Source organism: Columba livia, chromosome 2 (assembly GCF_036013475.1).
Source record: "Columba livia isolate bColLiv1 breed racing homer chromosome 2, bColLiv1.pat.W.v2, whole genome shotgun sequence".
Classification (NCBI taxonomy): domain Eukaryota; kingdom Metazoa; phylum Chordata; class Aves; order Columbiformes; family Columbidae; genus Columba; species Columba livia.
The window spans coordinates 125,483,063-125,510,062 of NC_088603.1; the positions used below are offsets into that span (position 1 = coordinate 125,483,063).

The following is a 27,000-nucleotide window of genomic DNA, read 5'->3' on the forward strand; positions in this document are numbered from 1 at the left end:
TTAGTGGCCTCAGTGTCCACCCCTGTGCTTCCTCCGTGGCACCCCAGGCTGGGGACAGCAATCTGGGGGAGCAACCTCGTGCAGACGAAGACTATTCAATTTGCATGCAGGTGGTGAACTCCTGAAGCTGTATTAAGGCTGAGGCAGGGTGGATTAATTTCGAGTCTTTGATATTCATTAACTCGAGCGTCAGAGAAAAATATAAGGAGATGACACAATTACCCTCCGAGCTTCGCTGCAGAGCAACAGCTTTACAGTCTCAAGTTCACAACGCTCTACTAATCGATCAAGAAGAGGCGAATCCCTATGAAGGGAGGTGAAAAAGCATAAGGCTCAAGCAAGACACTGCTATAATATTATAGGGCTTCAGAGAGTCAATGATGCTTTGGGGGCACTTAGCTAAATGGCCCACATTATTTGCTATTTAAACCACCTTCTATTATCCAGCCCTCCTTGGGTATCAAATGATCCACTACCAAACAAACCCCACATTTAGCCTAAAGTTTATGGTAGTCAATGCGCAATTGTCAATTCCTTTGAAAGCAGTCGCAGTCAGTCTCATCACCATATTTCTCTCTTCAGGCCATGAATCCTTTGACCTATAGGGCCCTAGAAAATACATCTGAAAGTAGGAAGATTTGTTCCACAAGAAGAAACAGCAGTGGAAAAAAAACCAAATGCAACCCACAGATCACAAAAGGTTTGGCTGCTGCGACGTGCCTGGAGTAGGAAGAGTAGCACCAGCTGAGTGTTTACCTTGGGATCTTCATAGACCTCAGGGTCCATGTGCAAAATCTGCGGGTAAAGGGCTATCCAGTCTCCTTTCCTCAAACAGACTTCTTGATTCCCTTCAAGCTTGAGAACAAAATCCTCCTGGCTGATGCGAATGTTCATGGAGGAAGAGCACATTCGTAAACTCTCGTTTAAGGCACTCTCTGCGATTAAACAAAAGCGGAGGGGGGGAAGCATCAGAAATATGGGAGATGACTGGAAATTATACATGGTTGCAGATGCTGCATCTCGACAGGCTTAGCAGGGCAGGCTAAAGGAAAAAAAAAACCCACAGACCACAAACCAAACCAAACATAAAGCAGAGACCAGGAGGAGGCAATAAACAACCCCGCGGGGCAGGGGGGGAGTTGCGACGCTGAACCTCTCGATGTGATTCTCATTGATGGTGTTGAGAAATCCTGTCGGTTGTAGGCAGCATCGAGTTTTGGGTGGAAAGTCATTATTCAGGCATCATGTTGGAAACAACGCAATCGAAAGACACAAACACTTTATGCATTTACATATATTTTGGACGTTGCAAGCAAATACCAGCAAAAGCATTCATGGAGCTACTTAGCTTGCCTTTCAAAAGCTGTTGCATGTAATAGCAGGACTATATGTTAGAAAAAAAAAATTGCTTGTTATTCCACAGTCATTCTGAGGATTTTAAAATTTATTTATTTTCTTTCCAATGTGCTACGCTGTCAAATGGTAGTGTCTATTATGGTCAGAGTGAACAAAAGCAATTCATTATTTTCCTGGTAATTTTAAGAGAGAAAGACACTTTTAATTGGCCAAGAGAAAACAAAACATAGTTCTTCAAGGCTTAAGGAAGGCAAGATTTCTGTCTCCACCATCACATCCTGGAAGGCTCCAGAAGCTGAATGTCCTTGCTTTCCCAGTGGCCTTCACCTTTTGCTCCTAGCACGACAGATTTTATGGCTAATTTCCGGCAATTTATCCTGGCAGTTTGAGGAGGAATTCCTTTGGGAATAATATGCATAATTTGCATAAATCATTCTGATAGCATGTATATCAGCATGTAGCTCCTGTCTAGGTCTGCATCTCTCACTTAGTAATCAAAACTGACTATTTTTCCACCAGCGTGTATGGGCACTGTTATATGTGACTTGATTCCTTCTAATCATCAGTGTGAAAAATAGCCTAAAATAGGGTTTCATTTGCACCTAATAATCCATTTGTGTCTGCATTTATGTTCTGTGATATCAGATAAGCTTTCTTTAAGTGCTCACCAAGGCACTGTAACTGCTGCACCCAAAAGGTTAGTTTATTAGAGAGAGTAGCTACCCAGTGTAGATGCCACCGAAAAAAAATAATAACAAACGTTCTTTCACTAAAAATTAAATCTGGTGCAGCATGCATAGCAAATAAAGTGGCCCTGGATGCTTTCTTGCAGGAGGTTTTTCCTTAAGCATGCATTTGTCTAAAGAAATGAGGCTGCGGTCAGCTTTGTGTGGCCAGCGCTGTGATTCAATGTGACGTACAGTGAGTCTGTGCATATTCTTTTGGACTGCCTTCGTTACTATAATCAGGCAGAGTCAAATCGGCTTGTTGGTGACGAAGCCAGAAAAGAACCCTGGTTCCAGAAGATGGCCTCTACTGCGGATAGCCACAAGGCACCTGACACGATAGATTTCAACTGGCAGCGCTCTGGCAACAAAAGTTTACGCGGTACAAAGAAAGGGTCCAGCCTCCACTCCCAGACTGTCTTTGACCTGCGGAAAATGAAGCCGGTGACTCCGCGCTGGTCCACCATTTGGAAATGGTAGCGACATACATAGCAACACCAGAAAACAAGTGAGGAAGGGGGAAGGAGGGGAAAGAAAGGAAAAAATTATTAAAGCGCTGCTGAGAAATAGCAGGTTTATGTTTAAACGCCCAAGTGATGCGGTCACATCCTATTGGCGGACATTGTCCCAGAAAGCGTGGCAGTCCCTGCCCGCTGCCGGATCCTGAATGACAATTGGGCAGCATCTCTTATGCAGAAGTTAATCACAATAATGGAGCACAAAGTGTGGCTTAGCGGTCAGATCGTAAATGACAAATCTGTTTTACCTTCCAGTACCAGTTATGTGTGGAAGGCGAGCTTGGCTCTTGCTCTGAGCGATCATGCCGATAATCATTAGATGACAAAAGTAATGAGTCACATTATGATCAACAAAGGAGAATGGAGCTTATACGGCTTCGCAGGCTCACATTAAAAAAATAGACAGTCAGCTTTCCACAAATGCCGAAGCTATACATTGAGAGGAATGACAACTGCACAATAAAACTGCAGCCTTTACTTGCAGTTGTCATAGTTCAGCAGACACCAGCCATCGCTGCTGACAGACCAGCTGGGTAGCTTGGGAGGCCTTCCATTCTGCACCGTGAGGTACAGTAAATTATCCAGCATGGTAGAGCAACATCTGTTTCTGTGCTTGTGCCGAACAAACAAGGCAATTTAAAGCATACCAAGGGATAACCAAGCAGCAAATGAACATGACCCTCATTTTTTGCCCCCCTTCTTACACACATGAGATGCTAAACTTCACTGTGCGAGTGCTACATAAAGAAGCCAGGCTGTTGTTTGATAAGGTGTTGTCAGAGAGATTTTACATATTTTCTAGAGGGAGAGAGAGGGGAAAAAAAAAGAGATATCTCTCATAGTATTGTTATTCTTAGAATCCTCCCACTTCTCTCTTCATTTCTCTTATACTAAAGCTAGCACTTAGCTTCCAATTCATTCTAGATTTTTTTTAAAAATTGTTTCAATATACTTATAAATATTCAGTCCTTAAACCCTAATTTGCTATACTTAGTTCACATGCCTTCAAGCATTTGTCTTCCAATTTCCACTGAATAAATGCGTACTAATGAGAAATAGAGCAAGCTGCTGAGGCAAAGCTGGGTGACTTGAGCCTGGCCTGCCACCAGCTCGTGATAGGCAGGCAAATTGAGTTAAAATGAAAAGTCTTGTCAGCTGAAATACAACATGGTAGCCAAACAGCAAGCTGTCAATCATCCAGCCAAAACAAGGGACTGCAGGTAATAAAAGGTCATTGTGAATCATAAGTGCATTTGGCTTTCATAGGCAAGTTAATTTTAATTAAACATGATCTCTATCTGTAAATGTTTTATAAAACTTATTGTGCATAATGGGTTGTTAATTTTACACTAACACATAGCAGGTAATAGGGTACTATAATTATTAGAGTGTATTGTAGGAAAATAGCTATCAAGTATGCAAATATTTTGGGGGGGGTCATTTACCCACAGGCATCACGGTGTGCCAACACAAACGATGATCTGAAACAAATACATTTGCATCTTACTGAGACCTAAATGGTACTGCCCAGCCCATTCCAGGAAATATACACATTTCTCTCAATACAACCAACATTTTTAATGCTTAGCATTTGCGATACAACCACACACTCCATATTAGGTTTTTTTTTGGTTCCTACCCTTTCCTGTGTACAAAACATTTCCAAGCTGTGCTCTTTTCGCAGGAAATATCTGGGATTCAGCAATGACCTGGGGCAAGAATACTTCACCATATAAATGAATGGACTAATATTAAACAAACGAACTGACTAAACACGCCTAGCATTAAATATGCACTAAGTATATCTCTGCTTTACCCTTTGCATTTCCATTATAACCATAAAAACTGACAGACCATTCTCATGTGTCGTTTACCATATTAGAGCTCCGTTGTGAGCCATAATGACTAATAATGTATGTTATTCTGCGCACGCAAATACATGCATTTGAGTTTCGGGAAAAGTCTTGCGTAGACAAAACAAAGTGTGCTGCCCCAGAAATGCCATAGGAAAAAAATAATCAGAGCCAAAATTTGCTAGTATTGCTGAAGGTTGAAAGATTTTTTTTTTTCTTTATAATAAAAAAATCACATACCTGTGTTTTGAATTTAGAAGTAAATAAGGCCATGTTGTTCCCTAAACCCAAAGAATCTGACCATAACAACAATGTTGCTTCCTGAGAAAGGCTTTTTAGCAATTCTTGCCTGTTCTCCATAGCATGAGGAATCCAAAAAAAGGCTCTTGTTATAGTAGGCCAAAAAGAGGACGGAGAATCAGAGCACTTAAAACAGGAGAATGAGATGACAAGGTGATGAACGTATAAGAATCCCACCTGGTCTGCCTTACTCGAGAGCAGGGACACAAATCCCAGTTTTCTGTGCCCTGGGTTGGCACAGGGGGAGAGAGGGAAGAGAAGCTCAGTCTTGGAGGTTGGGGTTGGTGAGCTGCAAGGGCAAGGGCAGTGCTGGTCCCCAGCCTTCCTGCGACGTGGGGATTTTTGGTGGGCAAGCAATGCAAATTGGGACCTCTGTCCCTCCTACACATTTACATCCCTTTCCACTGAAGCATGAATTTAATTCTCTTATGGTACAGATTTTTTTTCTATATTATTATTTTATGGGAAAGTATCCAGCCCTTTATGACTTAAGTGCCACAAGAATTGAAATCTAGCTTCTGTTCATACCACATTACATTTAACACGATTATAAAATTTAACAAAAGTGTTACAAGAATACTACAAAGTAGGATGTGGCACTTTCCTCTCAACACATAAATCAAATGTTATCAAGGTACTTCAAGATTTCAAGGAGCAGCAGAGGAATGACACAGTTAATATTTTAAACTGTTCATACCATTTTGCACCAGATGGTTTCAGTGAAGTACATGCTTTTATTTTCCTTATTCCTACACTTCCGGGGTGCCTTTTTTGTGTTGTTTTTTGTTTTCTTTGCCATTCCCATCTCAGTCTCTAAATAGAAAACATGTTCTCTCTTGATCTTCTTGATGCTTGGTAACTTTCCTTTTCTCTTATTTTTTGATGGATGTTAACTCTGATGTGAAGTAGTTTTACTTGTGTTCCTTAAAAGTACATTAAATCCTTAGAATGTCATGTTATTCTTCAGAAGTGTCCTTGTCATCCAATACATCCCCTACTTCAAAAGCATTCTGCATCAGTTAGAGAGAAATCTGCACCAAAACAGCCGTGACTCCAGATGAAACCAACTTACTAGACTCATGCTATAGAAGATTAACATTAACGGTCTAACAAAAAGTAACTGGATCAAACTCAATTTTGCAATTAAAAGTTTGAACACAGGGTCTTGATAAAGGCCAAACTGGATGGTCCTGGAGAACAGTCGTTATTGCTTAGACCCAAACCAGGCACAGAGACCGCACTGCTCCACCACCCTCTCCTGACACAGCTTCAAGAGTGGAACATCAGTTCAGGTCATGAGCTACCAGAAAATATAGACAAGAGCTACCAAAAAATATAGACAAGAGCTACCAAAACATATAGATGTGAGCTCAGTTTTAACAGGGGACTGTTTCTGAAATTTAAAAAGAGAGGAATATTAAATCTTTAAGCTTTTATTCAGCTGTTATCTACCCTACTGACACTACTTATGGAGACTTTCACATCCTTAAAGATTAGGCTCCCACCTGCTACACCCTTTCTCCTCCCTTGGGCTAATTTTAACATTTATCTTGTCAGTGCCTGGTGCTCTGAAGGCCTATCCAGCTCCTGGATCAAACAATGTCCAATGGCCACTGGCAATGGCCACTCTGAATCCCTGATCCAGATCTGTATCTCCCTTAAAGCTCTCTATCTTGAATCAAGGCTCTTTTTTCAATACTGAAAACACCATTTCTACTCCGCAAAGCTTTACTTTTTTAAATTTCATTTGGAAGCATCACTCAACCGAAACCTGCTTTTGAAGTCTCTTTGTTTTGTTAAAGAAAGAAAGTGCTTGTGAAAAAAATTACATTTGCAGTTTAAATACATTATCCCACTTTAATTTCAGAAAAGGGTCTTTCTTGGCAGTACCATACAGAAGTATTTGAAATGCATTAACACTTCGGCAGATGCTCAGAATCAAACAACTTAATAGGCATCAACTTTTTTTTCAAATAATTGCAAAGCTTCGATTTAGCCTTTTGCATACCTTGCATAGTTAATTACCTAGGCTTTAATGTTTACATGCAATGAGAGTATCTACAGCTATAAACTACATAATTTATAATTGATGTAAATGGGTGTTATTATGTCAATTAGGCAGCTGTGTCCTCCACCTTCTCAGTAAACAGAAATGAGTGATAAACCGAATTTGCCGGGAGAGCCCCTCTTTTCTTCCTAACAGATAAAAATAAATTACCTAGGTAGACCAGGTTGTCCAATTGTTCTCTGGTGAGGTGGATGTTATACGTGGGCCCTCTCTTCTGACCTGTTGACTGCAGCAAATGGTCAATCTCGTCACGCACCGCTGCAAGAGCTTCTGGGTGCCGCAGAAGATAATACATGGCCCAGAATGTAGCTGGAATCGTGTTTCCCACAGAGGCCCAAAGGAAGGCAAAATGATGTGCTGGGAGAAAATAAGTGAAAAGGAAGATTAATAGCGTTTATTACACTGATTAGATTTGCAGTGTGCTAATTAAAAGATGTTAGGACACAGACCCAGCCAAGGATCAGTGAATGCTAATGAGGACCAATAGGCTTCTGAAGTCTAATTTTCTGCTTAATGAGAATAGTTTGAAATGTAATGTCGGGGGGGGCGGGGGGAATAAGGGGAGGAAATGCAGCTCAGTTATAATCTTTCTCATTATCACCATTAAGTATCTTGTTTTACCACCTCAGCACAAAAAAAAAAAATCAATTATCATAGAGGGTTGTTTCAGAGTAAAACATTTTATCATTAGCCAATTAGAAAGAACATAAAAAAATTTCAAGGTCGCCATTTTGCCTTTTTATTTCAAAGGTCTATAGTAAATTATTTTATTTCAGACAAGCAATCATTCATAAGTTTCCTACCTGCTTTGTCATAATCTCCAAGCAGCTCATATTTCTCAAATATATCTTGTCTGGCTTGGACCACTTTTGACCCTCCCAGCCATTTTGTCATGTTCTGAAGTAAAAAATGATGTATAAGCTCCTTCCGAACCTTCTTGGTAGCTCCTAGCAACTCAATTGGTATGTTTGCAGCTAAATAGGGAAAGCTGGCATCAAACTTGATAAATTTGTCTCTGATTTCACTAATAACTTTGTGGCCATCTGCAGCAGGAACTCTTCCATATAGTGTTACAAAACTGGCTTCAAACATTACAGAGCAGCAGAATTTGTACATTTTTTCTGTTTCCCAATCTGTTGCTTGTGAGCATTTCCATTCAAATATATCCTGGAGATTTTTCATCATGTGGTCAGAAATGATATCCAAAGGCTTGCCTTGTAGATACTGGTAGATTCTATGCAGGTTTTCCTTGAGATCAGGGAATTTTCCGTTTGACAAGGCTGGGTAGTCAAAAGTTTTGGAAGCCATTTTATCAGCAAATTCATGAAATTCAAGTTGCTTGCTATTTCGGATGACGTAAACATATAGAAATGGGTCCATGATAAAGGTAATGTATCTACCTGAATAGAAGAAAAGAAAAAATGAGAGACGTGCACTTTTATAGTCTGGTGACACTCTCAGAAGTAAATAAGAAAATAAGCCCACTCAATGTCTGGAAGAAAAGCACACAGAAAATCCCCAAAGCAAAGACCTGTGAAGAAATCTGCAAAGCCCCCCCATTCCCCCCCTCCCCCCCAAAAAAAAAGATAAAAAGAAAAAACAAAGGAAGATTGAACAAGTTTTATTTAGATTCTCTTTGTCTGGGTGCAGATATCACCTGTGTACACTTTTATGGCTATTTTTAAATTAACGTGAAACCATTTCCACATAGACTGAGCTACTGGTTTTGCCAAGAGTAGGGCATGACCTGCAATTGTGGCACTCTGGAATAAATAATTTATTACTCTGGTATGATTTATGAAAATACTGTACGGAGTTGTAGCAGCATTTTAAAATTGTATGTTTTCATTAGCAGAAAGGGAGAAACACACATGTTCCACCTGCATGGGGGAAAGTGAAGGCACTGGGCTGGAGTGGAAATAATGCCATCCAGGCAGCTTTTCTTCAAGCAGATAATACAGAGACTGCCAGTTACTCCTTTAATTACACTCTGCAAGCCCCAACATTTAAAGTTTTTCTCAAATCTGTTTCTTTTTTTTTTTCTTTTCTTTTTTTTTTTTTTTCCTCCCTGAAGTTTTGCTACGTCTTTGCTAAGAAGGTGTCTAGTGTCCATAAAATGACTACCTCAGGATTTGATTTAGAAGATGCAGTTTACAATGGAGCAGGCTGCCATTTTTAACATGGGTGCTATTTTGGGGTACACGCTGTCCTGGTGCTCTCATGCATTGTGCCAGAGTGCACTTACAACCTCCTACCCTTCCCATTGATATGGCCATCCTTTCAGCTGCCTGTACAGAGGGACAGGATCACATCACGTTTGATGTTTTTTCAAGTTGCCTATGCCAAAAAAATCCCGCAATTCCTCTTTAAAGTCAACTACTGAAGAAGAGCATTTTGGTGAACTATCATGAATCAAAATGCTAATACACTCAAAGCTCAATTAAATTTTAACTCTTTATAGAGGATGCCCAAGTTAAATCTGAATTTAGAGTTCCTGATTATTAACTTGAATGGAGAGGTGCATTAGGGAAAAAGGGTACACATTAAAAAACACACATCATCTGCAAAAAGTCCCAGCTATAAACTCAGGAAAACAGCAAAGCTTCCAGCGCTTACAAACTAATTTTGTCTCACTAAAAGGACAAATCTCCTTTGATTTTAATGGGAACGCTACATGCTTAAATGAGGACCAAATTTGGCTCTGTGACAGATGTCCTGAGATAAAGTAGTCACTGCCACTAAAGATGTCAACAAGTATCCATGGTTACCATATAGTGATATTTGAATTATCACAGTTATTCCATATTCTGACTTGTATATACAAACAGTGCTCTATGGTAAATCTGGTTGTGCTCTGGACTTCCTCTGCAATTACCAGGTGCCATAATTTCCCCACCAACTACACCTACTGCAATCCCAGGGAACCAGTAAGGAAACACGAGGGATAAATCGACACAGAATTTGATCCCCTTTTTTTTTGTCAACAGCGTACAAAGGTTTTTAAGGTACTTGTAGAGTTTGCTTTACTATAATATAATCAACCATAGATGTAAATTAATTTTTCAAGAATAAATATATCGAGAAATCGTCAAGAAAAAGAGAACCTGAATTCCCAGTCCTATTTTCTGATCATTTCTTCCCTCCCAGACCACACAGGCTGACAGGAATTTTTTAGTCTCAAACTCTGCAGGATCTTTGTTAGGAGCCCTAGAACTCCTCTCTCTTTCCAGCTTTCACCCACTGTCATGCTCTTTATTGAGGCTACCATCTTTGCGATCAAAGCTTGGAAAGAATGCCCATTGGAGCAATTTTTAATAAATAGATTTGGAGTGTTATTAACCCTAAAGATGAAAGCTGGCTTCCTAACTTTGCGTTTACAGGGTAAACAATTTAAGTTAAGATTTTTAATTAATATTAATTTAAACCATCTGTCCACCATCTGCTTATTTCTGATGCAAAATATGAGTTTCTTTGTGATCTTTAATCAGGCACTTAGCAAACGCACATCAATTCTTATCATTTTTAAGTAAGAAAATGATTTTCAGCAAATGAGTTTTCAGACAAACAAACTATTTTAGCAATAATTTAAAATCAAAACTCACTCAACACTAGCACATACTTTGAAAAAAACCCCAAACCTCTGAGAAACAGAATATTACAGATCCCGATTTTTATTATTCTCATCAGGTTCCTGGTAGGAAAATGTAAGTATGTACCAAAATAGAATTCATTTTGTAGAATCAATTCAGGCTCCAGACCGCATCACGGCAAGTCAACAATATATATAAACACATAAACCAAAATACTTTTGTGACTGCATTTAGCAAAGGTCTATAAAGTGGAACCTCTCTATAACAATGGCAGCTTTTTTATGCACCTCACCGAGAATCTAATTTTACATTTCTTAATTAGAAAAAGACTAAAATCTAGAGCTAATTAACTGCAGCTAGTAAGTTGTTGTGAGAGTGGTTATGGGAGCCTTTAGCAATTACAATCATACTCGCACGCAGATGCACAACGCGTCTACACCGGTTACCCTGGTCTCCTCCACACAGGAACAGATTGCTAATTACAAAACCATGACCCAACACCTCCTCTATCCTGAGCAGCAAACATCCAAACTGGAACAAACTTTCTCACCTCAAGTTATGATTTCAAATTTTATAAGTGTCAATATGGTTCTTATTTCTGCTTTTTAAAATCCTGTCATTGTCCCTGATGAGGTCTCTTCCCACTTATTGTCCCTGGTGGTGTCAGAGATCAACAAATGCAAATATTTCATAAGGTTCCAGTTATTATTTGGTATTTTGAAAGGCAGTTCCCCCCTCCCCTCCCATTGCAGCTAATGACAAGAACTATCTCTTAAATGCAATCTTTTCTGAAACAGAACCAAAATCTTGATGCTCATGAGATTCCATCAGAGTATTGGTAAAGGTAAATGCCAGATCAGTCAAAAGTGGAGGCACATCATATGCTCTACAAATCAGGAAGCCTTAAATATTGAAGATATTTATAAAGAAACCACTGGGGACCAAGCCTTTCCTTGTTAGATTGTAAAAAAATCCTTCAACACAAAAGACTAAATAGACATGTCCATACAGAAATGCCACACTCCAAATCCCAGTAGTTTAAGTCATTGAGCTATTTTATTTAGTACTGTAGAAACAAGTCAAAATAAGAGATGTACCCTTTTTTTTTAAACAGTGCTCTGACTTTTTTGTTTAATATGGCTAGAGAGAATCCATACTTCCACATCCAGTCCTTCAGTCTGCATTACACCCATGCTGCACATAGCCTAGTTATCTCCATTTGGTTTATACAGTCTCCTAGAAATAGAAGATTGATGTGGAAAATATGAAAATTGTCAACTTTGGTAAATCCGAGCACAGAAGCCAGTATTTGTATGATAGTTAAGAAATTACTCTAATAATGCATTCTGGAGGTTTTTAATGTTAATGATGAAAGACAAGCATTTCAGATGGCATCTAATGATGGATTTTATTTCAGTAATGCTTGCAGCAGGCTTCAGCTTCGTAAGGAGTTAATGTAAATTACCTTTTGCCTAAGAGAGAAAAACATGATATGTCACTGTATGTGTATCATCATTTAAAATAAAATAATGACTTAGCAGCAGTATTTGAAAAGGCAAGTGTGCTTAGTGAAAAAAACATTTTATTAAAAGTTGAGGCAGTCTCAGAGAGACTGTTGTAGGGTTCAGTATCGTTCCTAATGACTTACCAGGAAAAGAAGACAAAGTTTAATCCCAAGAAACAATGACAAGACTCTTTGAAGCTCTTTAAGTCCTTACCTAGCTGTCTGCCTGTGCTGCTGACCCTGAACAAGCAGAGAGGTTGAGCTGGGAAGTACAATCACCTCAACACAACACACTCGCTCTCTCCCCTCCTTATTATTTTCTTTTCTCCTCCTTTTTTTTTTTTTTTTTAAGACTATCGTATTTACGTAATCGTCCTCTTATTAGAGAGATTCTGCTGAACTGCTGACAATGATGTACAGTGGTGCTTCGCCAGCATGACGTTTGGGGAAAACGATTCTGCTGCACCACCACACAAAACCAATTAGAGAACTATTTTCTGCGACAGGTCAGGAATTTACATTGTTTCTCATAGAAAGATGTGCTTTTTAATTTCTTTATTAAGATGACATCCATGTCCCTTGCGACTTTTAGGGATGACAATCATTTGCTCATCACATGGGAAAGAACAATCAGCGAAATCGCATTACCGGTACGGGGCAACGCCAGAAACTCCAAGCATCGTTCCGCATTTTCCAAATGAACTAGTTTGAGAACCAATAATTAGAACAATATATATTGATAGAATTTTTTGACAGGACCTTTAGTCACCCACCATGGGGGTGAAGTAATGATAGTCCATATACAACAGGCTACGCTACGTTTGCCGAACATATAAACATCATCTTTGTCAAATCAGTAAGACATATAGAAATCCAGTACGTCTTCAGATCAGGGCATGATTGGAGGCACTAACTAGCTTCAGGTTCTTCCTTGACTTGTGGATGACAAACCCTTTTTCTCCTTAGTGAAGTCTCAATGGTCAGTATTTTTACACTGAAAAAACAGAGAACTCTTTTCTGAAAAATTCACAAAAAGCAAAGAATTCCCTGCATAAGGCTGAAATGATATCCAGAACTCACTTCATTTACCTCAGTCTTTATCAAGGAAGGCTTCCTCAAAATACCTGAACACAGAGAGATTAGTAGAAATGGAATTTTGTTTAGTATGCAAATAGAAATTTGTGAAACTAAATTACAATCATAGATTACTTAAACACACAAATGTCTACACACTCTTGCATAAAATAATGAAGAGGTAGAAGAGAAATAAACATTTGATTAAACATATTAAGGATTCTGAAGTATGACTGTATCTAGTTTTATGAATGTACTAAGGTAGTCTTTGAATGAGAATTATCAATCTGTATTTGTAAGAAGCCATGGCTATATATAGTGTGAATGTACATTAACAATAAAAAAGACTGTATTTAAGCAAAAGCTGGTCTTGTAATATGTTGAACTCTCTTTCAAGATGTAAAAAAAATCTGAGTATACCAGTTTCCAAAGAAAAAAACTCTGAATGAATAAAAAAATTCACACATTTAACAGCAGTAAAAATGTTATTCCAAATGAAAAAAAAAGAACACATTTGGTAAGAGGTAGAAAAATTTTATTAATTAAACATACGGCTTGCAATTAAATTAATTGACTTTGGGAAAAAAATATTTTGTTGCAAAATATTCCTTATATGGAAATATTAAAGATAATGCTACTGCCATGAAATTACAAAGCAAACTTTATACTTCAAATTTTTATTTGAAACTCCCTAACAACAGAAGAATAGCTAAAATTGAGAGAGAGATTTAACTGTAAAGTTGATCATTTGAACAAGGATATCAACATGGAAAAGGCCAAAAGATCCATTACATCCACCTACACTAATAAGTTTGCCTTTTTCTGAACAGAGGAAAATACTGGATTTTAAATTTATTTCAGTAAAAGTAGATCTGCGTGTGTGCCTCTCTATATATGTAATTTTATATATTTAAGATTCATTCAAGATTTCGGTTTCATTATGTTTTTCTTTTACAGCTAAGTGTCTACGTGAAATCTCTCAACTGTTTATATTTGAGCTAGCGTAGTAATACAGCTATAAATACAGAAAGCAGCAAGGTTATATCATACTTTATTATATTGTTATTTTCAGCAAGCATGATCAGAGTAAGAGGCTGGCAACGGGAAGTTTCTGTGTTCCAGTCCTGATTGTATCACTGAGTCAACGTGTCATTCATTCCCTCGTGTTCTGTCAACCAGTTGTAAAATGTGTGAGAACATATTCTGCACTTTTTTCCTTAAGTGTTTTCTAAATTTAATCTGATATTTTTCTGTGCAGTGTCAAGATGATGTTAGTTCTCCCTTCTTTAGGAAAAAAAAAATACACAATTAAATGTGTTGGTAAAATCTTTGTTCATACATTACATACCTAAAAATTTTGTCAATATGCATATATACCTATAGCTGTATATAAATTGACATGCTCATAGTTATATCCTATGGAGACTTACTATGAATACAATACATGTGAATTTAACTCATTTTTATTGGCTTATGCTACACAAAAAAATAGTTTTGGTTAAGGACAATTATAAACTAAACATTGAAATTCATATTTAATTTCACTGATGGAAAGAAACAAGAGAAATACTAAAATATTTCTCACCAGCAATATGTACAGTGAAAATATCTCCAAGTTTCTTTTGCTGATCCAGTAAGAAATTGAAAGCATCTTTTCTAAAAATCAAAGCTTTCCCAAGATAAGGAATCCAGCCATTTATTAGCGGGGGCTCTCCAGTCTTCCTGTTAAAAACAGAAAAAAATAATAATCAAGAATTAACTTTGGCATGAGAGCAACTCATCTTTATATCTATTCATATATTACACTTAGACCCACCATCTACATATATAATCCTTGCAATGTATAATACGTTGTACAGAAAGTTCTTCAGATATGATGGCAGGTTAAATCTAATCACACCTCTGAGCACAGAAGGCTCTGTGTGGTGATTAGGAAAAATAAGTGAGAGAAATTGAGATGCATTTAACTACAGGTCGTCCAGTTATTACCATCAAGTTATGAACACAGAAAAATGACATTCAGTAGAAAATCTCCCAGCAAAGAGACCTCTCATTTTCAATATTTGGCTTGTCAGAGGAAGATGTATTGGAAGGCAATTATGACAGATTTAGGTAAATAGGACGCTGACATACCACACAAAAACATAGCCTTACAGATAATGTTTTAAGGGTTTCACTTTACCAGCACAAAGAACAGTTACCATTCTAACTAAATATCTTTAAAATATAGGAAAATAATAGAGGGTGAACATTTACCATAATAAATCTTAACCTCCGTATATTTATAGACTTCTAAGCTAGGAATGTGTGTGAAGAGTTTAAGATCAAATTCTGGATAACTATATTTGCATCCCAGTCTAAAAAAGCAGCCACAGTGTGTTAGTTATGTTTATGGAAGAGTATAAAGTACTGTTTAAGATTCTGATAAGTTACATTTTTCTTTAAAAAGGAAAAATGTTCCTACACTGCCCTTTTCCTGACTGCAAGTAAATGTCTTTCCTTCCTGCTGGTATTTAGTTGCTTGAATCTGATTTACAACAAAGAAACATGAAGCGTGCTTGCTCTGGAAAGGATTAAAACAAATATTCACGAGCAACTCTGCTGCTACATCCCATCTGTGAAGGTGACTTATACTACATGCAGAACAACTCATTCTGATTAAACACAAGATATTTACTAGCTTGGATCTAATCAAAGATCAAGGGATCACAAGCTTTACTACTATCATACACAGCATGGATTTTTATGTAGCTGGATTAACCCTATCATAGTCACATACTCTCTTGAACTCCTGTAACAGAAATGAAAAGAAAAAAGGGTAAACACGATATGCTGGATTTAATTTTTTTATTCTCCCAATTAAAACTTTCTCATGAGGAAATGACAAGCCAAGGATATACACTCCTACTTTTTAAAGTTGCTATAAATTTAATCTACAGATAAACAGATGTGTCCAAATCAATTGCATATCTTGATCTCTTTCTGTTTAACTGACCACTTATTCTGAAAGTTAGTTTTCAAGAACATCCTTTTGTCCTCTGGAAAACCAGTAAACCTGATGGTCCAAACCAGACAATCTCACAGCTGACAGGTTTGCCCTGGCTTTTTTGTTTCTTCAGGTTTTGTGACTTTAGGGTTTTGTTTCTTTGTTTTCTGGTGCGGGGAGTGTGTTGGTGTTTGTTTGTGTTATTTTTTTTTGAGAAGGTGGAGCCCCTCTTTTTTCAATACCTCACATAAACCACTGCATTATCCATTCTCTAGTGGTCTAATAACACCACTGTTTACTCCAGTGGTCCAGAAAACTTTCTAACGGTTAATTCTGTATTAAGTGAATACAAGAAAAGAACTAATCTGAGATTACACACGAGGGATCACCAGCCCAGGAGGCATAACAGCCCACTCAATACCCTCAATTATCCCCTCCAAGGCCGTAAAGAATCTGGATGATTTACCCATTTTTTTCCCCCCTGACTACTGGGTCCTGAGAGCGGCCTCCTTTCACTTCCCAGGCTGGACACTACGACCCATAAGTAGCATCCTGACAAATATTTAGATAGGCTTTTTGTCATCTTCTAATTGAATGCATCTAATTTCACCCTCCATGTTCTGTCATTCGGTCAGAAGCTGTATTCTTCACAAGCTCTCCGCTGGGTAAAAAGGAGGCAGCTCAGAAATCCAGGGGAAAATTAACTTAATGCTCCAAGTCTGCGGGATCACATCAGGGAGACATTTTGCTATCGCAAAGACGTGAGGGTCATCGTTTGCTTCAGACATGTTTAGCTCAGCAGCAATAAGCTTAACACTGTTAAACACCATGTCAAGGCTACGCAGCTTTCAGAGGAAAATATAACACCAGTTCAACTTACGACCCACAGCAGACTGATAACAGAAATGTGTCTTCATTTCTAGCTTTCCTTCTCTTTGGAAGATGGAGGTCATCTTCATGACTTATAGATGTCTGCCAACCCACAGCAAGGAAAAGAGCGCTGTGGATATTCTGGTACCTCCCAAAATACAATGCTTCACTGCACAAACTTTTCATCAGCACAGTTCAGCTGACCCTGGCTGCCTGAAGGACTCTCACCCGCATCCCGGGTACCTCCAGAGGTTCCTGTCACCTTCAGGTGCTACACTGAACCAGTAACAAAGCCCACAGAAACTTTTACTGGTTAATTAACTAGTGTATGAACTTTAACTCTGGACTCACACTTCACAGCCGTTGTGAAATTTGATAATTAGGCAAAGTATTACAAATGTTCACGTCTCATGATACAATATAGAGTTGTACAAAATGTAAAATACAGCTAAGGAATACAAAAGAACAATACGAAGTGTTCCAATGGCAAATTAAGATTGCAATGTTTTTAATTGAAGCATTCAGAACACCTCACCATATTATGTTTTATTCAGTCCTAGTTTAACTGCTTAAATTCTAATTCATTTAACACACCTTGTAATATTCCCAGGCCTTTTTAGCCCACATTCCTGTTTTTTACAGATTGGGCTGGTTTTGCATATATACAGGAATATCTTTACTTATCTGAGAAGCCTCTCTGAAGTCAGTAAGACTTCATGGACACATTTCTCACTTATGTGAGTGAATTTTGCAAATAAAGCATCAGCAACATGTCCAATGCAATCTATAAGTAGACAGATCAGTTACAAAGTGGAGGGAAAGCAACGTCGTTGTATCATCCATCATTGTTAAATGGATAATTTCAAATGGCATTATGCAAAAATCAGCTGGCTACAAATACAGCCTGTAAACAGAATTAACAGATTTTGATAACTGTAATTTTTCTTTGCTTTCACAGGGAAAAGATACTTCATCGTTAGCAGGTAATGAAGTTGCAATGTCTAGTCAATCAAAGAAGGAAAGTTTTGGTGTTTGTTTACAGTTTCCTTAAGGGAGATTTTTCAGCTCAACCAAAACACAGAAGTCACTCAGGTGTGATTATTTAGATACTGAGGTAAGGCAGTATCAAAAAATGTGGATGTTGTGCCTATGTCTCACTTACTCTAAGCAGCAGTGATGCAACAAGGCAGGAAAAAAAATTGGCTACACCAAAAATTATCTGCAAAATAGATTAAAAAATACATGTTTTTAATTCAATGTCTCTAAACGTTATGTTTTCAATTACTGAAAGGGAATTATTTGGGAAGCCCAAATAAGGTAATTTGCTAAGCTCTCTGAACATTTACATTTTTTTAAATTGTAAAGAAAATACCCTGAAGATTTACCAGCAAATTGACTTCATCAACATTATCTCTCCTAGAAATATTGTTCTTTATAAAAGCACATGAGACTATTCTTTTGCTGGTTGAACCACTTCAACCCCTCTGCAGAGTAGGGCACAAGCTCAGTGTAAATGAGAGGAGAATCCTTCTCATTTCACTGGTTATTTGTATTCCAAAGGAGCAGATGCCTTCCAAATTATGCAAAAATCCACAGCGCATCTTGTACTATAGCAGATGAACAGGTTAATTTTTCTCTTTGCACGTAATAAATCATAAGTGCTTTAACACCCATAGTCGCATTTCATGAACATAAACCTTCTGTTTAATAATGTCTGTTTACAACTAGAATCAGACATACAGTAATCTCTTGCCTGGGATAAACATTAATCCAGATCTGTCTAGAAAAATTATACAATTCATTACCATAAGTAATCTCTATTGTGCCCTGTGCTTAACCTTCATCTTTTTTCCTGTCCTATAATCTTGCAAATCCACTGGTGATGTATGATTGGCATCTGGTGCTAACGCAGCCCTCGCTGCACACAGCGCAGCTGAAAAAGCCCGACATGAAGACGTCACTCTGCAGGGCACCGCCGCTTCAGCTGACCACTTCTCAACAACTTTCACCAAAGGCTGAAAAAAACCCGTGCAAGCCAGGGAGAAAAGGGTCTAACAATACTGTTTGCCACAGAGGGGCCATTTTAACTTTCCATAGTTACCATCAACAAAAATTAAAGGTATCGGTCCGATTTTCTCATAGTATCTCTGGTCAAACTCTTGTATACCCCATCCAAGCTGGAACACACTGTGCCGGGGGACTTTAAGGAATGGAAATGGACGGGTACAGAAGTAGAACAAAAGCTATTATGAACATGTCAAAGCAGTTTGAGATTATTCACAGGCTTGATCACAATATTTAAGCAACAAGACATGACAGACAGTGTCTTTCCAGGGGCTTATGAACACTCTGACTGTGAGGAAAAGAATGAGGCCAAAGGCTTCAACCCCAAGAAAGGTAATCCCCAGAAATGTGGTGTCTAAAGTGTCTTCTTGTATTATGAGAGAGAGAACAAAGGAAACTTAGGACAGGACAAAGCCAGCAAGTCTATCTTTCTGGTTTTTTTAAATTTAGCAGTTACAGTTTTCCCCTCAGATCTGCTGATAGCATTAGGTGCTTTCTATCTATGAGCACAGGAAAAAATATTATCTTCCAAATATTTGTCCACAATACCATTTTTTGATACTTATAAAATTATGCATACCTTAAATACACCATCTAGACTATCTACCTCAGTGACCACCTGTAACTCTAAATTTTCCAGGTTGAATACTTGCACTATGAAACAGCATTGTTTGCAGAACAAGCCAGATGAGCAATTTAGCAATATACAGCAATCTTAGCAATCTTCTACCTTTGAATTCTCAGCTTAAAACACTTCCTACAGAGGTAAGGACTAAATGTTGTGCCTACCTGATCACTGTTTGGAGGCTTATGTGGAGTAAACAGATGCATCAGGCCAAGTTTTGACAGAGAGATGCAGACACAGATTGACTCAGTGAGGAAGAAGAAACAAAAGCCCTTGGATGGAAAAAAACTCACTCTGCCATTGCGTACAATTCTGACTAGGTAAAGTGATTTCACACTTGGTACTGATAATCTCCTCTTTTTCATTAGAATAAAGATCATTTGTAAAAGAAAAGGGAAAAGGTTGAGAAAAAAGTAGCAAATACACTTTTGAGAACACCAAGGAGGGAAGAGCTTATCCGCGCTCCCAAAAAGAGCAGTACAGCAAAGACAGACTCTAGTGGCGATGTGAGACAAACTGGGAGAAATGCTGATGAAAACAAACCAACCAGTGAATATTTGTAGTGATTTTTTCTTCTTTTTTCTTTTTCTACAGAAAAATGAAATAATCTTATTTAAAGTTTTTCATGTCAAGAACTCCTGGGATTTTAATAAAAATACTTTCAATTTTTTTTAACTTTTTTTTTTTTTTTTGTAAAAGCATACGAACTTTCTGTTGTTAAGAACTCTAACTTGTAATCAATTCATCACAACAACCTCTTCTTTCTTCCTGTCTTCTACGAATTTTGTTTGCATCATCCCCAAATATAAAAAAAACACCAGTACTCAACAACTCGTTCAGTAGCTCTGAAGTATCGCTCTCTAGGAAATCATATTCCATTGCCATTTTTTAGGTTACACTATCTGAACAACTGTAGGTCGACATTCTAAGTATCACCTGTACTACTGCATTTCAAACCTGTGTGTTGAAGGGCACATCTACGAATTCAGCCATGACTTGTATTAAGTGGTTGGGATGTTGCCTATAAAGCCAAAAGGTAGGTAAATACCATTGTAGGAAAGTCATCAGAACAGTTTAAAAACGGAAACCCACTGAAAAAGCCCTTTTGGTTTAGGTTTTATCAGAGCCTGGAAATTGCCAGAAAAGTCCTATGCAAAATGTAAAGTAAAATTTCACAACAGCCAGGACAGGAATCATGGCAAAGACAAGACCTGGCCAATGTGACAATAAGTCAGCAATATTAAAAGTTAATATAGATTCAGGGCATAGGGCCCCACCCTTGAAATCCTACTTTGTTTCTGCTCTGGGTGAGGCCAGTGAGAGCAGCCACGATCACCCAACACTTTCCCTGACCTAGACCAAGGTTATTCTATTTTACATTTGAAATCACTTGTCCAGCCCAGGGCTTTTCCTTTCTTAATTCAGCTTTAATCAAAGAAAAATAGGCTAGGAAGGGATGATGAGAGGCTACTTGTTCCATGTCTCATATCCCGGGTGGGGTGCTGTGCACTGATATTTTCTCTCATATTTGTCTATGCTGTTCTTATAGATACTCAGTGAAGGAGTCTCCCCAAGCAATCTGTCCTCATTACCAGAAAGTTTCTCTTCACATATAACCTTTATCTTCATGTCATACCTCAAGCTCACTAGTTCTCATTCTGCTTGCGAAGGATAAGAGAATAAATGATTCCCTTCACTTCTGCAGGAGCACTTAATGTATTTAAAGGTACTTATCGTGTTCATCCTTATTCTTCTTCAGGTTAAACAACCTCAGTTTCTCCCAGTATTTCCTTATAACTGTTTTCTAGACCTCTACATATTTGTGTCATTCCTCTCTTGATTTTCTGAAGTTCACCTGCACCTTTCTCTCCTGCAGAGTCCTGAGCTGAGCTCAGCAGAGCAATTACCTCTTCCATCTCAAGGGCAAGGCACCTGACTTTGCCTCCCAGCCCAAACTTGGCTTTCTGTGCAAAATCACCACCGTCTTGATAAAAACCCAGCTTGGGAACCATTACAGCCCTCAGCCTTTTCCCAAAGAAAAGGTGGTGGTCCTGTCCAGATGCTGTTGATTAGTCCTCTGTGTTTTCCAGTTCACCATTTGGAATGCTAATCCCTCCTTTGCGGTCTTGCAATCGCTCCTTTTTTGGTATTATCCACAAGCAGAGACACTTTTTTTCCTGTATTCATGTGAGAAGGATAAGTCCACCAGTATTTCCTTTTACTACTATAAGGAACATATTTATGTTGCCCATTAACTGACTTTACCTAAGAGAACCCAATGACTCTCGCCTAATATCCATCTCTTTCATAAGCCATTTCTGTACTTTAATATACTGCCTCACTGCAACACATGTTAAAACTGTACGCAGTAAGTAGCTCATAGTAGGAAATCATATTAACCGTCTGGCCTAGAAATGACAAGTGAAGTGTGGATAAGAATGTCAGCACTCCCCACAGAAATACAGTCAAACATGCAGAAATCATTCCTTATGTAATAAAGAGCAAACAAATAAATTCAGGAAATCTCAGAAACAGTGGTGGGACACCATCATGCTTAAAAAAAAACTGGTAACAAGGAAAGAGAACAGAATTTTAGATGGAGAGATACTGCATCTTCTGTGTGTAGCAACTGTATTTTCTTTGAGTATGTAGTATATAATTTCAGAAGTGAAAAAAAAGTAAAAATCAAATATTATTTATTTCCTACAAAACTGTATGAATGCTGAATAATGCAGGATGTTCATTAGAGAAAAGCAGGTAATGAAAATATACCCTTCATTTCATGTAACTGAGTTGTCCAAAAGTCTGTGGTATTTTTTAAGCCAGATATTTTTTAAGTTCTCTGTAATCACCATAGAGAAAAGCAGACAAAAGGAGTGAAAAGGCCTTCTGGAAATATTGGTCTTTAGTAATGATACAGACAGGTTAGAGTCGCTCACTTAGGCAGCAAAGAGAGGGTGACTCTCCTACATTTCCCTAATTCTGTCATGTCTCTTCCCACTGCCACCCTGACTGCTGATCCCTCTCCGGGTGCCTCCATGGACCTTCCACCACCATTCAGTCCCTTTCCCCACCCACTCTGAAGTTCTTTCTCAAACCAAGCTCCTGCTCAAATCCAAGGAGCCTCTGGTCTCACCTCCTGCACTATATTCTTAGTCCAAATATCATCCTCCTGGTTTCATCTTCAGTCAAGTCCCTTCTTGAGTCCTGACCACCACTGGCACCACAGACATCATGCAATGGCACAGAAAACGTGTAAGGGCTGTTGGTGGGGTCTTGTCCAGCTTCCTCACCATGCTCTCCTCTTCACCTGTACCCACCTGTTCTCTCCTGTCTTAGATGGAGATAAGAACAGACTTTCTACAGTGTATGTCTGCACTGCACCTTGCAAAATTCATCTTAATTTGTTGGATCGACTAGTACCAGTAAAATCATTCCCTCTATTTCCCCTTCCTGGGAATATCAGCCATTTTTAGAAAGCACAGTTCATTCAGAATGCATGTTTCTGTATGTACGTAAACACAGATTATGTGTATATATGCATACTTATTCCTATATATGCACACACACATGAAAATATGCAAACAGAGAGTAACTTCACTATCAGAAAAATTGAATGGTGGTGCACTTTTTTGTAATAGTAACAGTAAAACATATAATGAATCGTATTACAGAATTAGCAGTCAAGGCATATATGTTTTGCTTGAAAATGTATTGAAAAATTCCAAAGGATAGTCTAAACAGTTGAGTAAGTACAAAAATACCCCAGGTACCTTATTTAGTCCACTTACTTGTAAACAACACTTGAAGGTGAAATGATATACTGAGAGAAGGTAACTAATCCTGCCATTAGTGCAGATATCGCAGAGAAACACAACTGAATAGTGTACTCAGGTGAATGTTTCAAAAACCTTAATGTTTGTAACATGAATACACTATTAGTAGGTCTTCTTGCTTTTAAAGTATTACATGTACTTTCTTCCCAGATCGTTGTTTTTTTTCTCTTTTTCCTTCCTTCTATTGCACATGTTCAGAGAAACAGGCTTGTAACCGGACAATCCAGTACACATTCATTCTCTCCTGCCTCATCTCCTGTCACCAGCCTAGACTGACATCTCAGTTTCTCCATCTGAACTGATTTTAATTCTCTCAGGAGAGGCTATAGGTGATTTATTTCAGCAGAAAGCACGTTGCAATCTGCAGTCTTTGTATTTTGCTCCTCACTAATTGCAGCAAGTCTCTCCTTGTCTTCCCTCACCCTAGATGTTCTTCTACGCTCTTTCCTCACATCCTTCCTCCTCTTCTAAAACCTCCCCACTCTGTTTTCCATTTCACTTGCAGCCTTTTCCTCCTTCTCCTTTTCCCCTGAGCTCTGCTCCGGCATTGCCTCTGCCTGAAGTAGCACACAGAGGACTTTCTCAAGCCAGACTTTCTCAAAGTTCATAGTTGGGTAAGTCCTGTCCCTGCCTTAACTTCAAAATTTGGGGGCAACAAATCTGATTATCTGCAAATTTATTTTTCTAGGGCTGGGTAGTATTACCACACATAAGAGCACAGCCCTTCCACAATTCATGCTACATGCTATGTGACAGGAATCCCACTGAGTATCTAGTCTGAAGTGAGTGGCTATGAAGCACAGACTTTTACTGAGCATTTCTGGGCAAGACTAGCCTGCACCTAGACCTCTCTTTATGAGGGAAATTCTTAGGTATCTTGAAACATTTTTTTTTTAAAGATTAAAAAAAATAGATATATTTCCCACAAAACAGCTGTTACGCCATTTTATTTAGCTAATACCAGAAAGAAGATTGTTGCAGCCTTCTCAGGGTGCCCACAGCTTTTCCTAGGATGCTGAAAGGCCTGATGAGAGGGACGGTTGTGCCCTCTCCTTCTTGGGTGGATTCGTGGAGCCTCTCATGCAGACACCTTGTGATCTGGGTGGCGAGTCCTGCGTCTTACAGACAATCTCTGCCCAACCTCCCCCTGGGGTGCTCTCATCTGCTTTTCCCTCCCCTGAGCCTAAAACTCTGCTGATCCTGTAACAGAGTTAATATGTATTATTTTAAGAGCTTCAGTGCATTGTCTGAAAACAATGGTTTGATGCTTGGAAAATATATTCCTTTAATTGGTTTGCAGCTGCCCTTCTTAAACATTTATGTAAACTCTATTGTGTTCAAGGGCACAAGGGTTAAATCTAAACAAAGCTCCTGGCTTTGTATTTGTGTGAGTTCTCTGGAATGTACAACATCCGTGTTGGTTTTTGGTAATTAACTAATTCCAGTTTTAGGTAAATCAAGAATATATTTTCATTCTGCAGTCACAGAGAGTTAAAGTATTATTAATTGAAGATCTTAAGACGGAACAGTAACTGGGACATTATAGCTCTGAACATGTTTTAAATCCCTCTGCTGTGAAAGATGGAGTAGAAAATATAAATACAATTCTCAATTTCTTTAATTAAATTGAGTAAATGTCAACTTGGGGACTGTAATCAGAGACATTACAATTGCAAATGAATACTTGTTTTACTGTTTTTCTATGTTGTTTCCTGCACAAAATAATACTTGGGTTATAACAGGATCATATTTCTGAAGAGTCCAAGACTTGCCTGTCCTAGATTTACTGAAACAGATTACCTTTTAAAACAAAAAGAAAAACCAACCAACAAACAAAAAACACAAACAAAACCAAATAAACAAAACCACAAACAAAACCAAACCCAAAACAGATATCATCCAATTGCATAATTTCCTGCCTCAGTTCAAGAGCATAGGATAGATCTAAACTCCCTGGGACAGGTAATGCTAATTTCCATTTTCCTTCAAGTAAAAGGCTTGAATTTGAAAATTAGAAATTTCATTTAAGAAACGTTCCATATTTTCCAGCCAGCGATTCTATCTGAGTACTATTGCACCTGTTTTAAAGTGCCACGTAACTAACTGCTGAATCCCAAACAGCAGATGAGGCAGCTGTCTATACAGAGGACACAAAATTCATAGAAATTTCAAAGTTTCATGAAATCTTAAGAGTTTAAAACATTTCTGTAGGGGAGATAATGAGCTTTACAGGTTCAAATTAAAAGAAAGAGGGTGCAGCCAAAGAAAGGGATGAACATTCAGGACACCTCATCCATATCAATATTACTGTGCAGAAATGGATGCAAACTTGGGACTGTGTCCAGGTGGCTCGCTCACTCACCATTCTTGCTGAAAAGCCTCCGAGACTGGCTGTACAGCCACGCATCTGGTACAGAAAGCCAAGGCTGTGGGCAGTTTTTTAGAATATACTCAAGGATGCCCTCCCATGCGGCTTTGCACCTCAAATTCTGGCATACAACTCATGCTGGAAAGACAAAAATAACTCAGATTTCTTCCTGTAAAGACCTTAATATTGCTTGCCAGAAGACGGCTGGGTCTTTAAAAGTCTGAAAATCCTCTAGCTCATGTTGCCAGTGAAGCTGATGTAAGATGCTGGGTCTAGTGAATGCCCTGGACATCAGACCATGCTGGGATGAGCCACCTCTGATAGACCACAGATGCAGCTCACAATCTTATTCCCATCTGTACACCTGAATCCAAAAGCATGAACTTCCCATTGTCCCAGTATTTGAACATTTGGAACTCAGTCAGGTTCTGCAATTTTTGCTTGTTCCAACTGAAAGCCATTGTTGTCTTACAAGTGCAATGGGCTTTTTTTATATCAAAGGGTGGATACCAAAAGCATCATAAACCGATGGAAAAATGTGCAAAAGATGGACTCACTGAAGTCAATACTAGCTTTACTATTCAGACTAATTGTGAAAATATTTCATGTCCTGTGCTGCACCAAGAAGCCAAGTATGGGGAGCATCTTGAATGTCATATTAAAACCTACATGCTGTCCCATTGTTCATAAACAATGGGTGATATCATAGGGATGATGCATCAAAGGCATGGTCAAAGGCTGCACTGGCCATTCTGAATTTTGTTTTGAAGGTAGGCAGGAATCCTGGGTAACAGGTTTTCCTAGCTACAGCTTTACCTTGCTTATCAACTTGAGTCTAATTTAAGTTCTCTATCACTAATAATTGTTCCATTTATATGCTGTATTACGTACCTTTGGCTTTATTATTTTTCAATTAGAAAAAAAATCCTAAGAAAATGAAAATTAGAAATGAAAGGTTATCAGTAAAAAATTTTAACATTTCAATTCCAAGCATTTGCACCATTCTGATCCAATGTAGCCTTCTGTTAATGATACATCTGTCATTTTATTGACACCCCTAAACAGCTTTATTCTCTTTTCTAATTAAGAGACAAAGCTGATTATGTCAATGTATGAACTGACATCTGAGAGCTTTTGTTATAATGTAAGAAGCAATGAATATGACTATTGTTATGCTAAAACAAAAAACTTGGGAATTTGAGCTGGAAAACCCAAGATAGCAAAATATATAACGGCTAAATTAAACTAGGTTCTTCGTATTAA

The 27,000-nt window shown here is 38.3% G+C and overlaps 1 protein-coding gene across 1 annotated transcript in view; it reads right to left on the bottom strand.

The window, feature by feature from the left end:
* The window catches only part of LOC102096682 (cytochrome P450 7B1), a 128,173-nt gene that overhangs the window by 8,097 nt on the left and 93,076 nt on the right, over positions 1–27,000 (bottom strand). Inside the window, exons 2-5 of the mRNA XM_065053661.1 lie at positions 14,574–14,710; positions 7,624–8,220; positions 6,971–7,177; positions 757–935 (exon numbers count right to left, since the gene is read on the bottom strand). Coding sequence (XP_064909733.1) covers positions 757–935; positions 6,971–7,177; positions 7,624–8,220; positions 14,574–14,710 — 1,120 coding nt within the window. The remainder of the gene's footprint in view (positions 1–756; positions 936–6,970; positions 7,178–7,623; positions 8,221–14,573; positions 14,711–27,000) is intronic.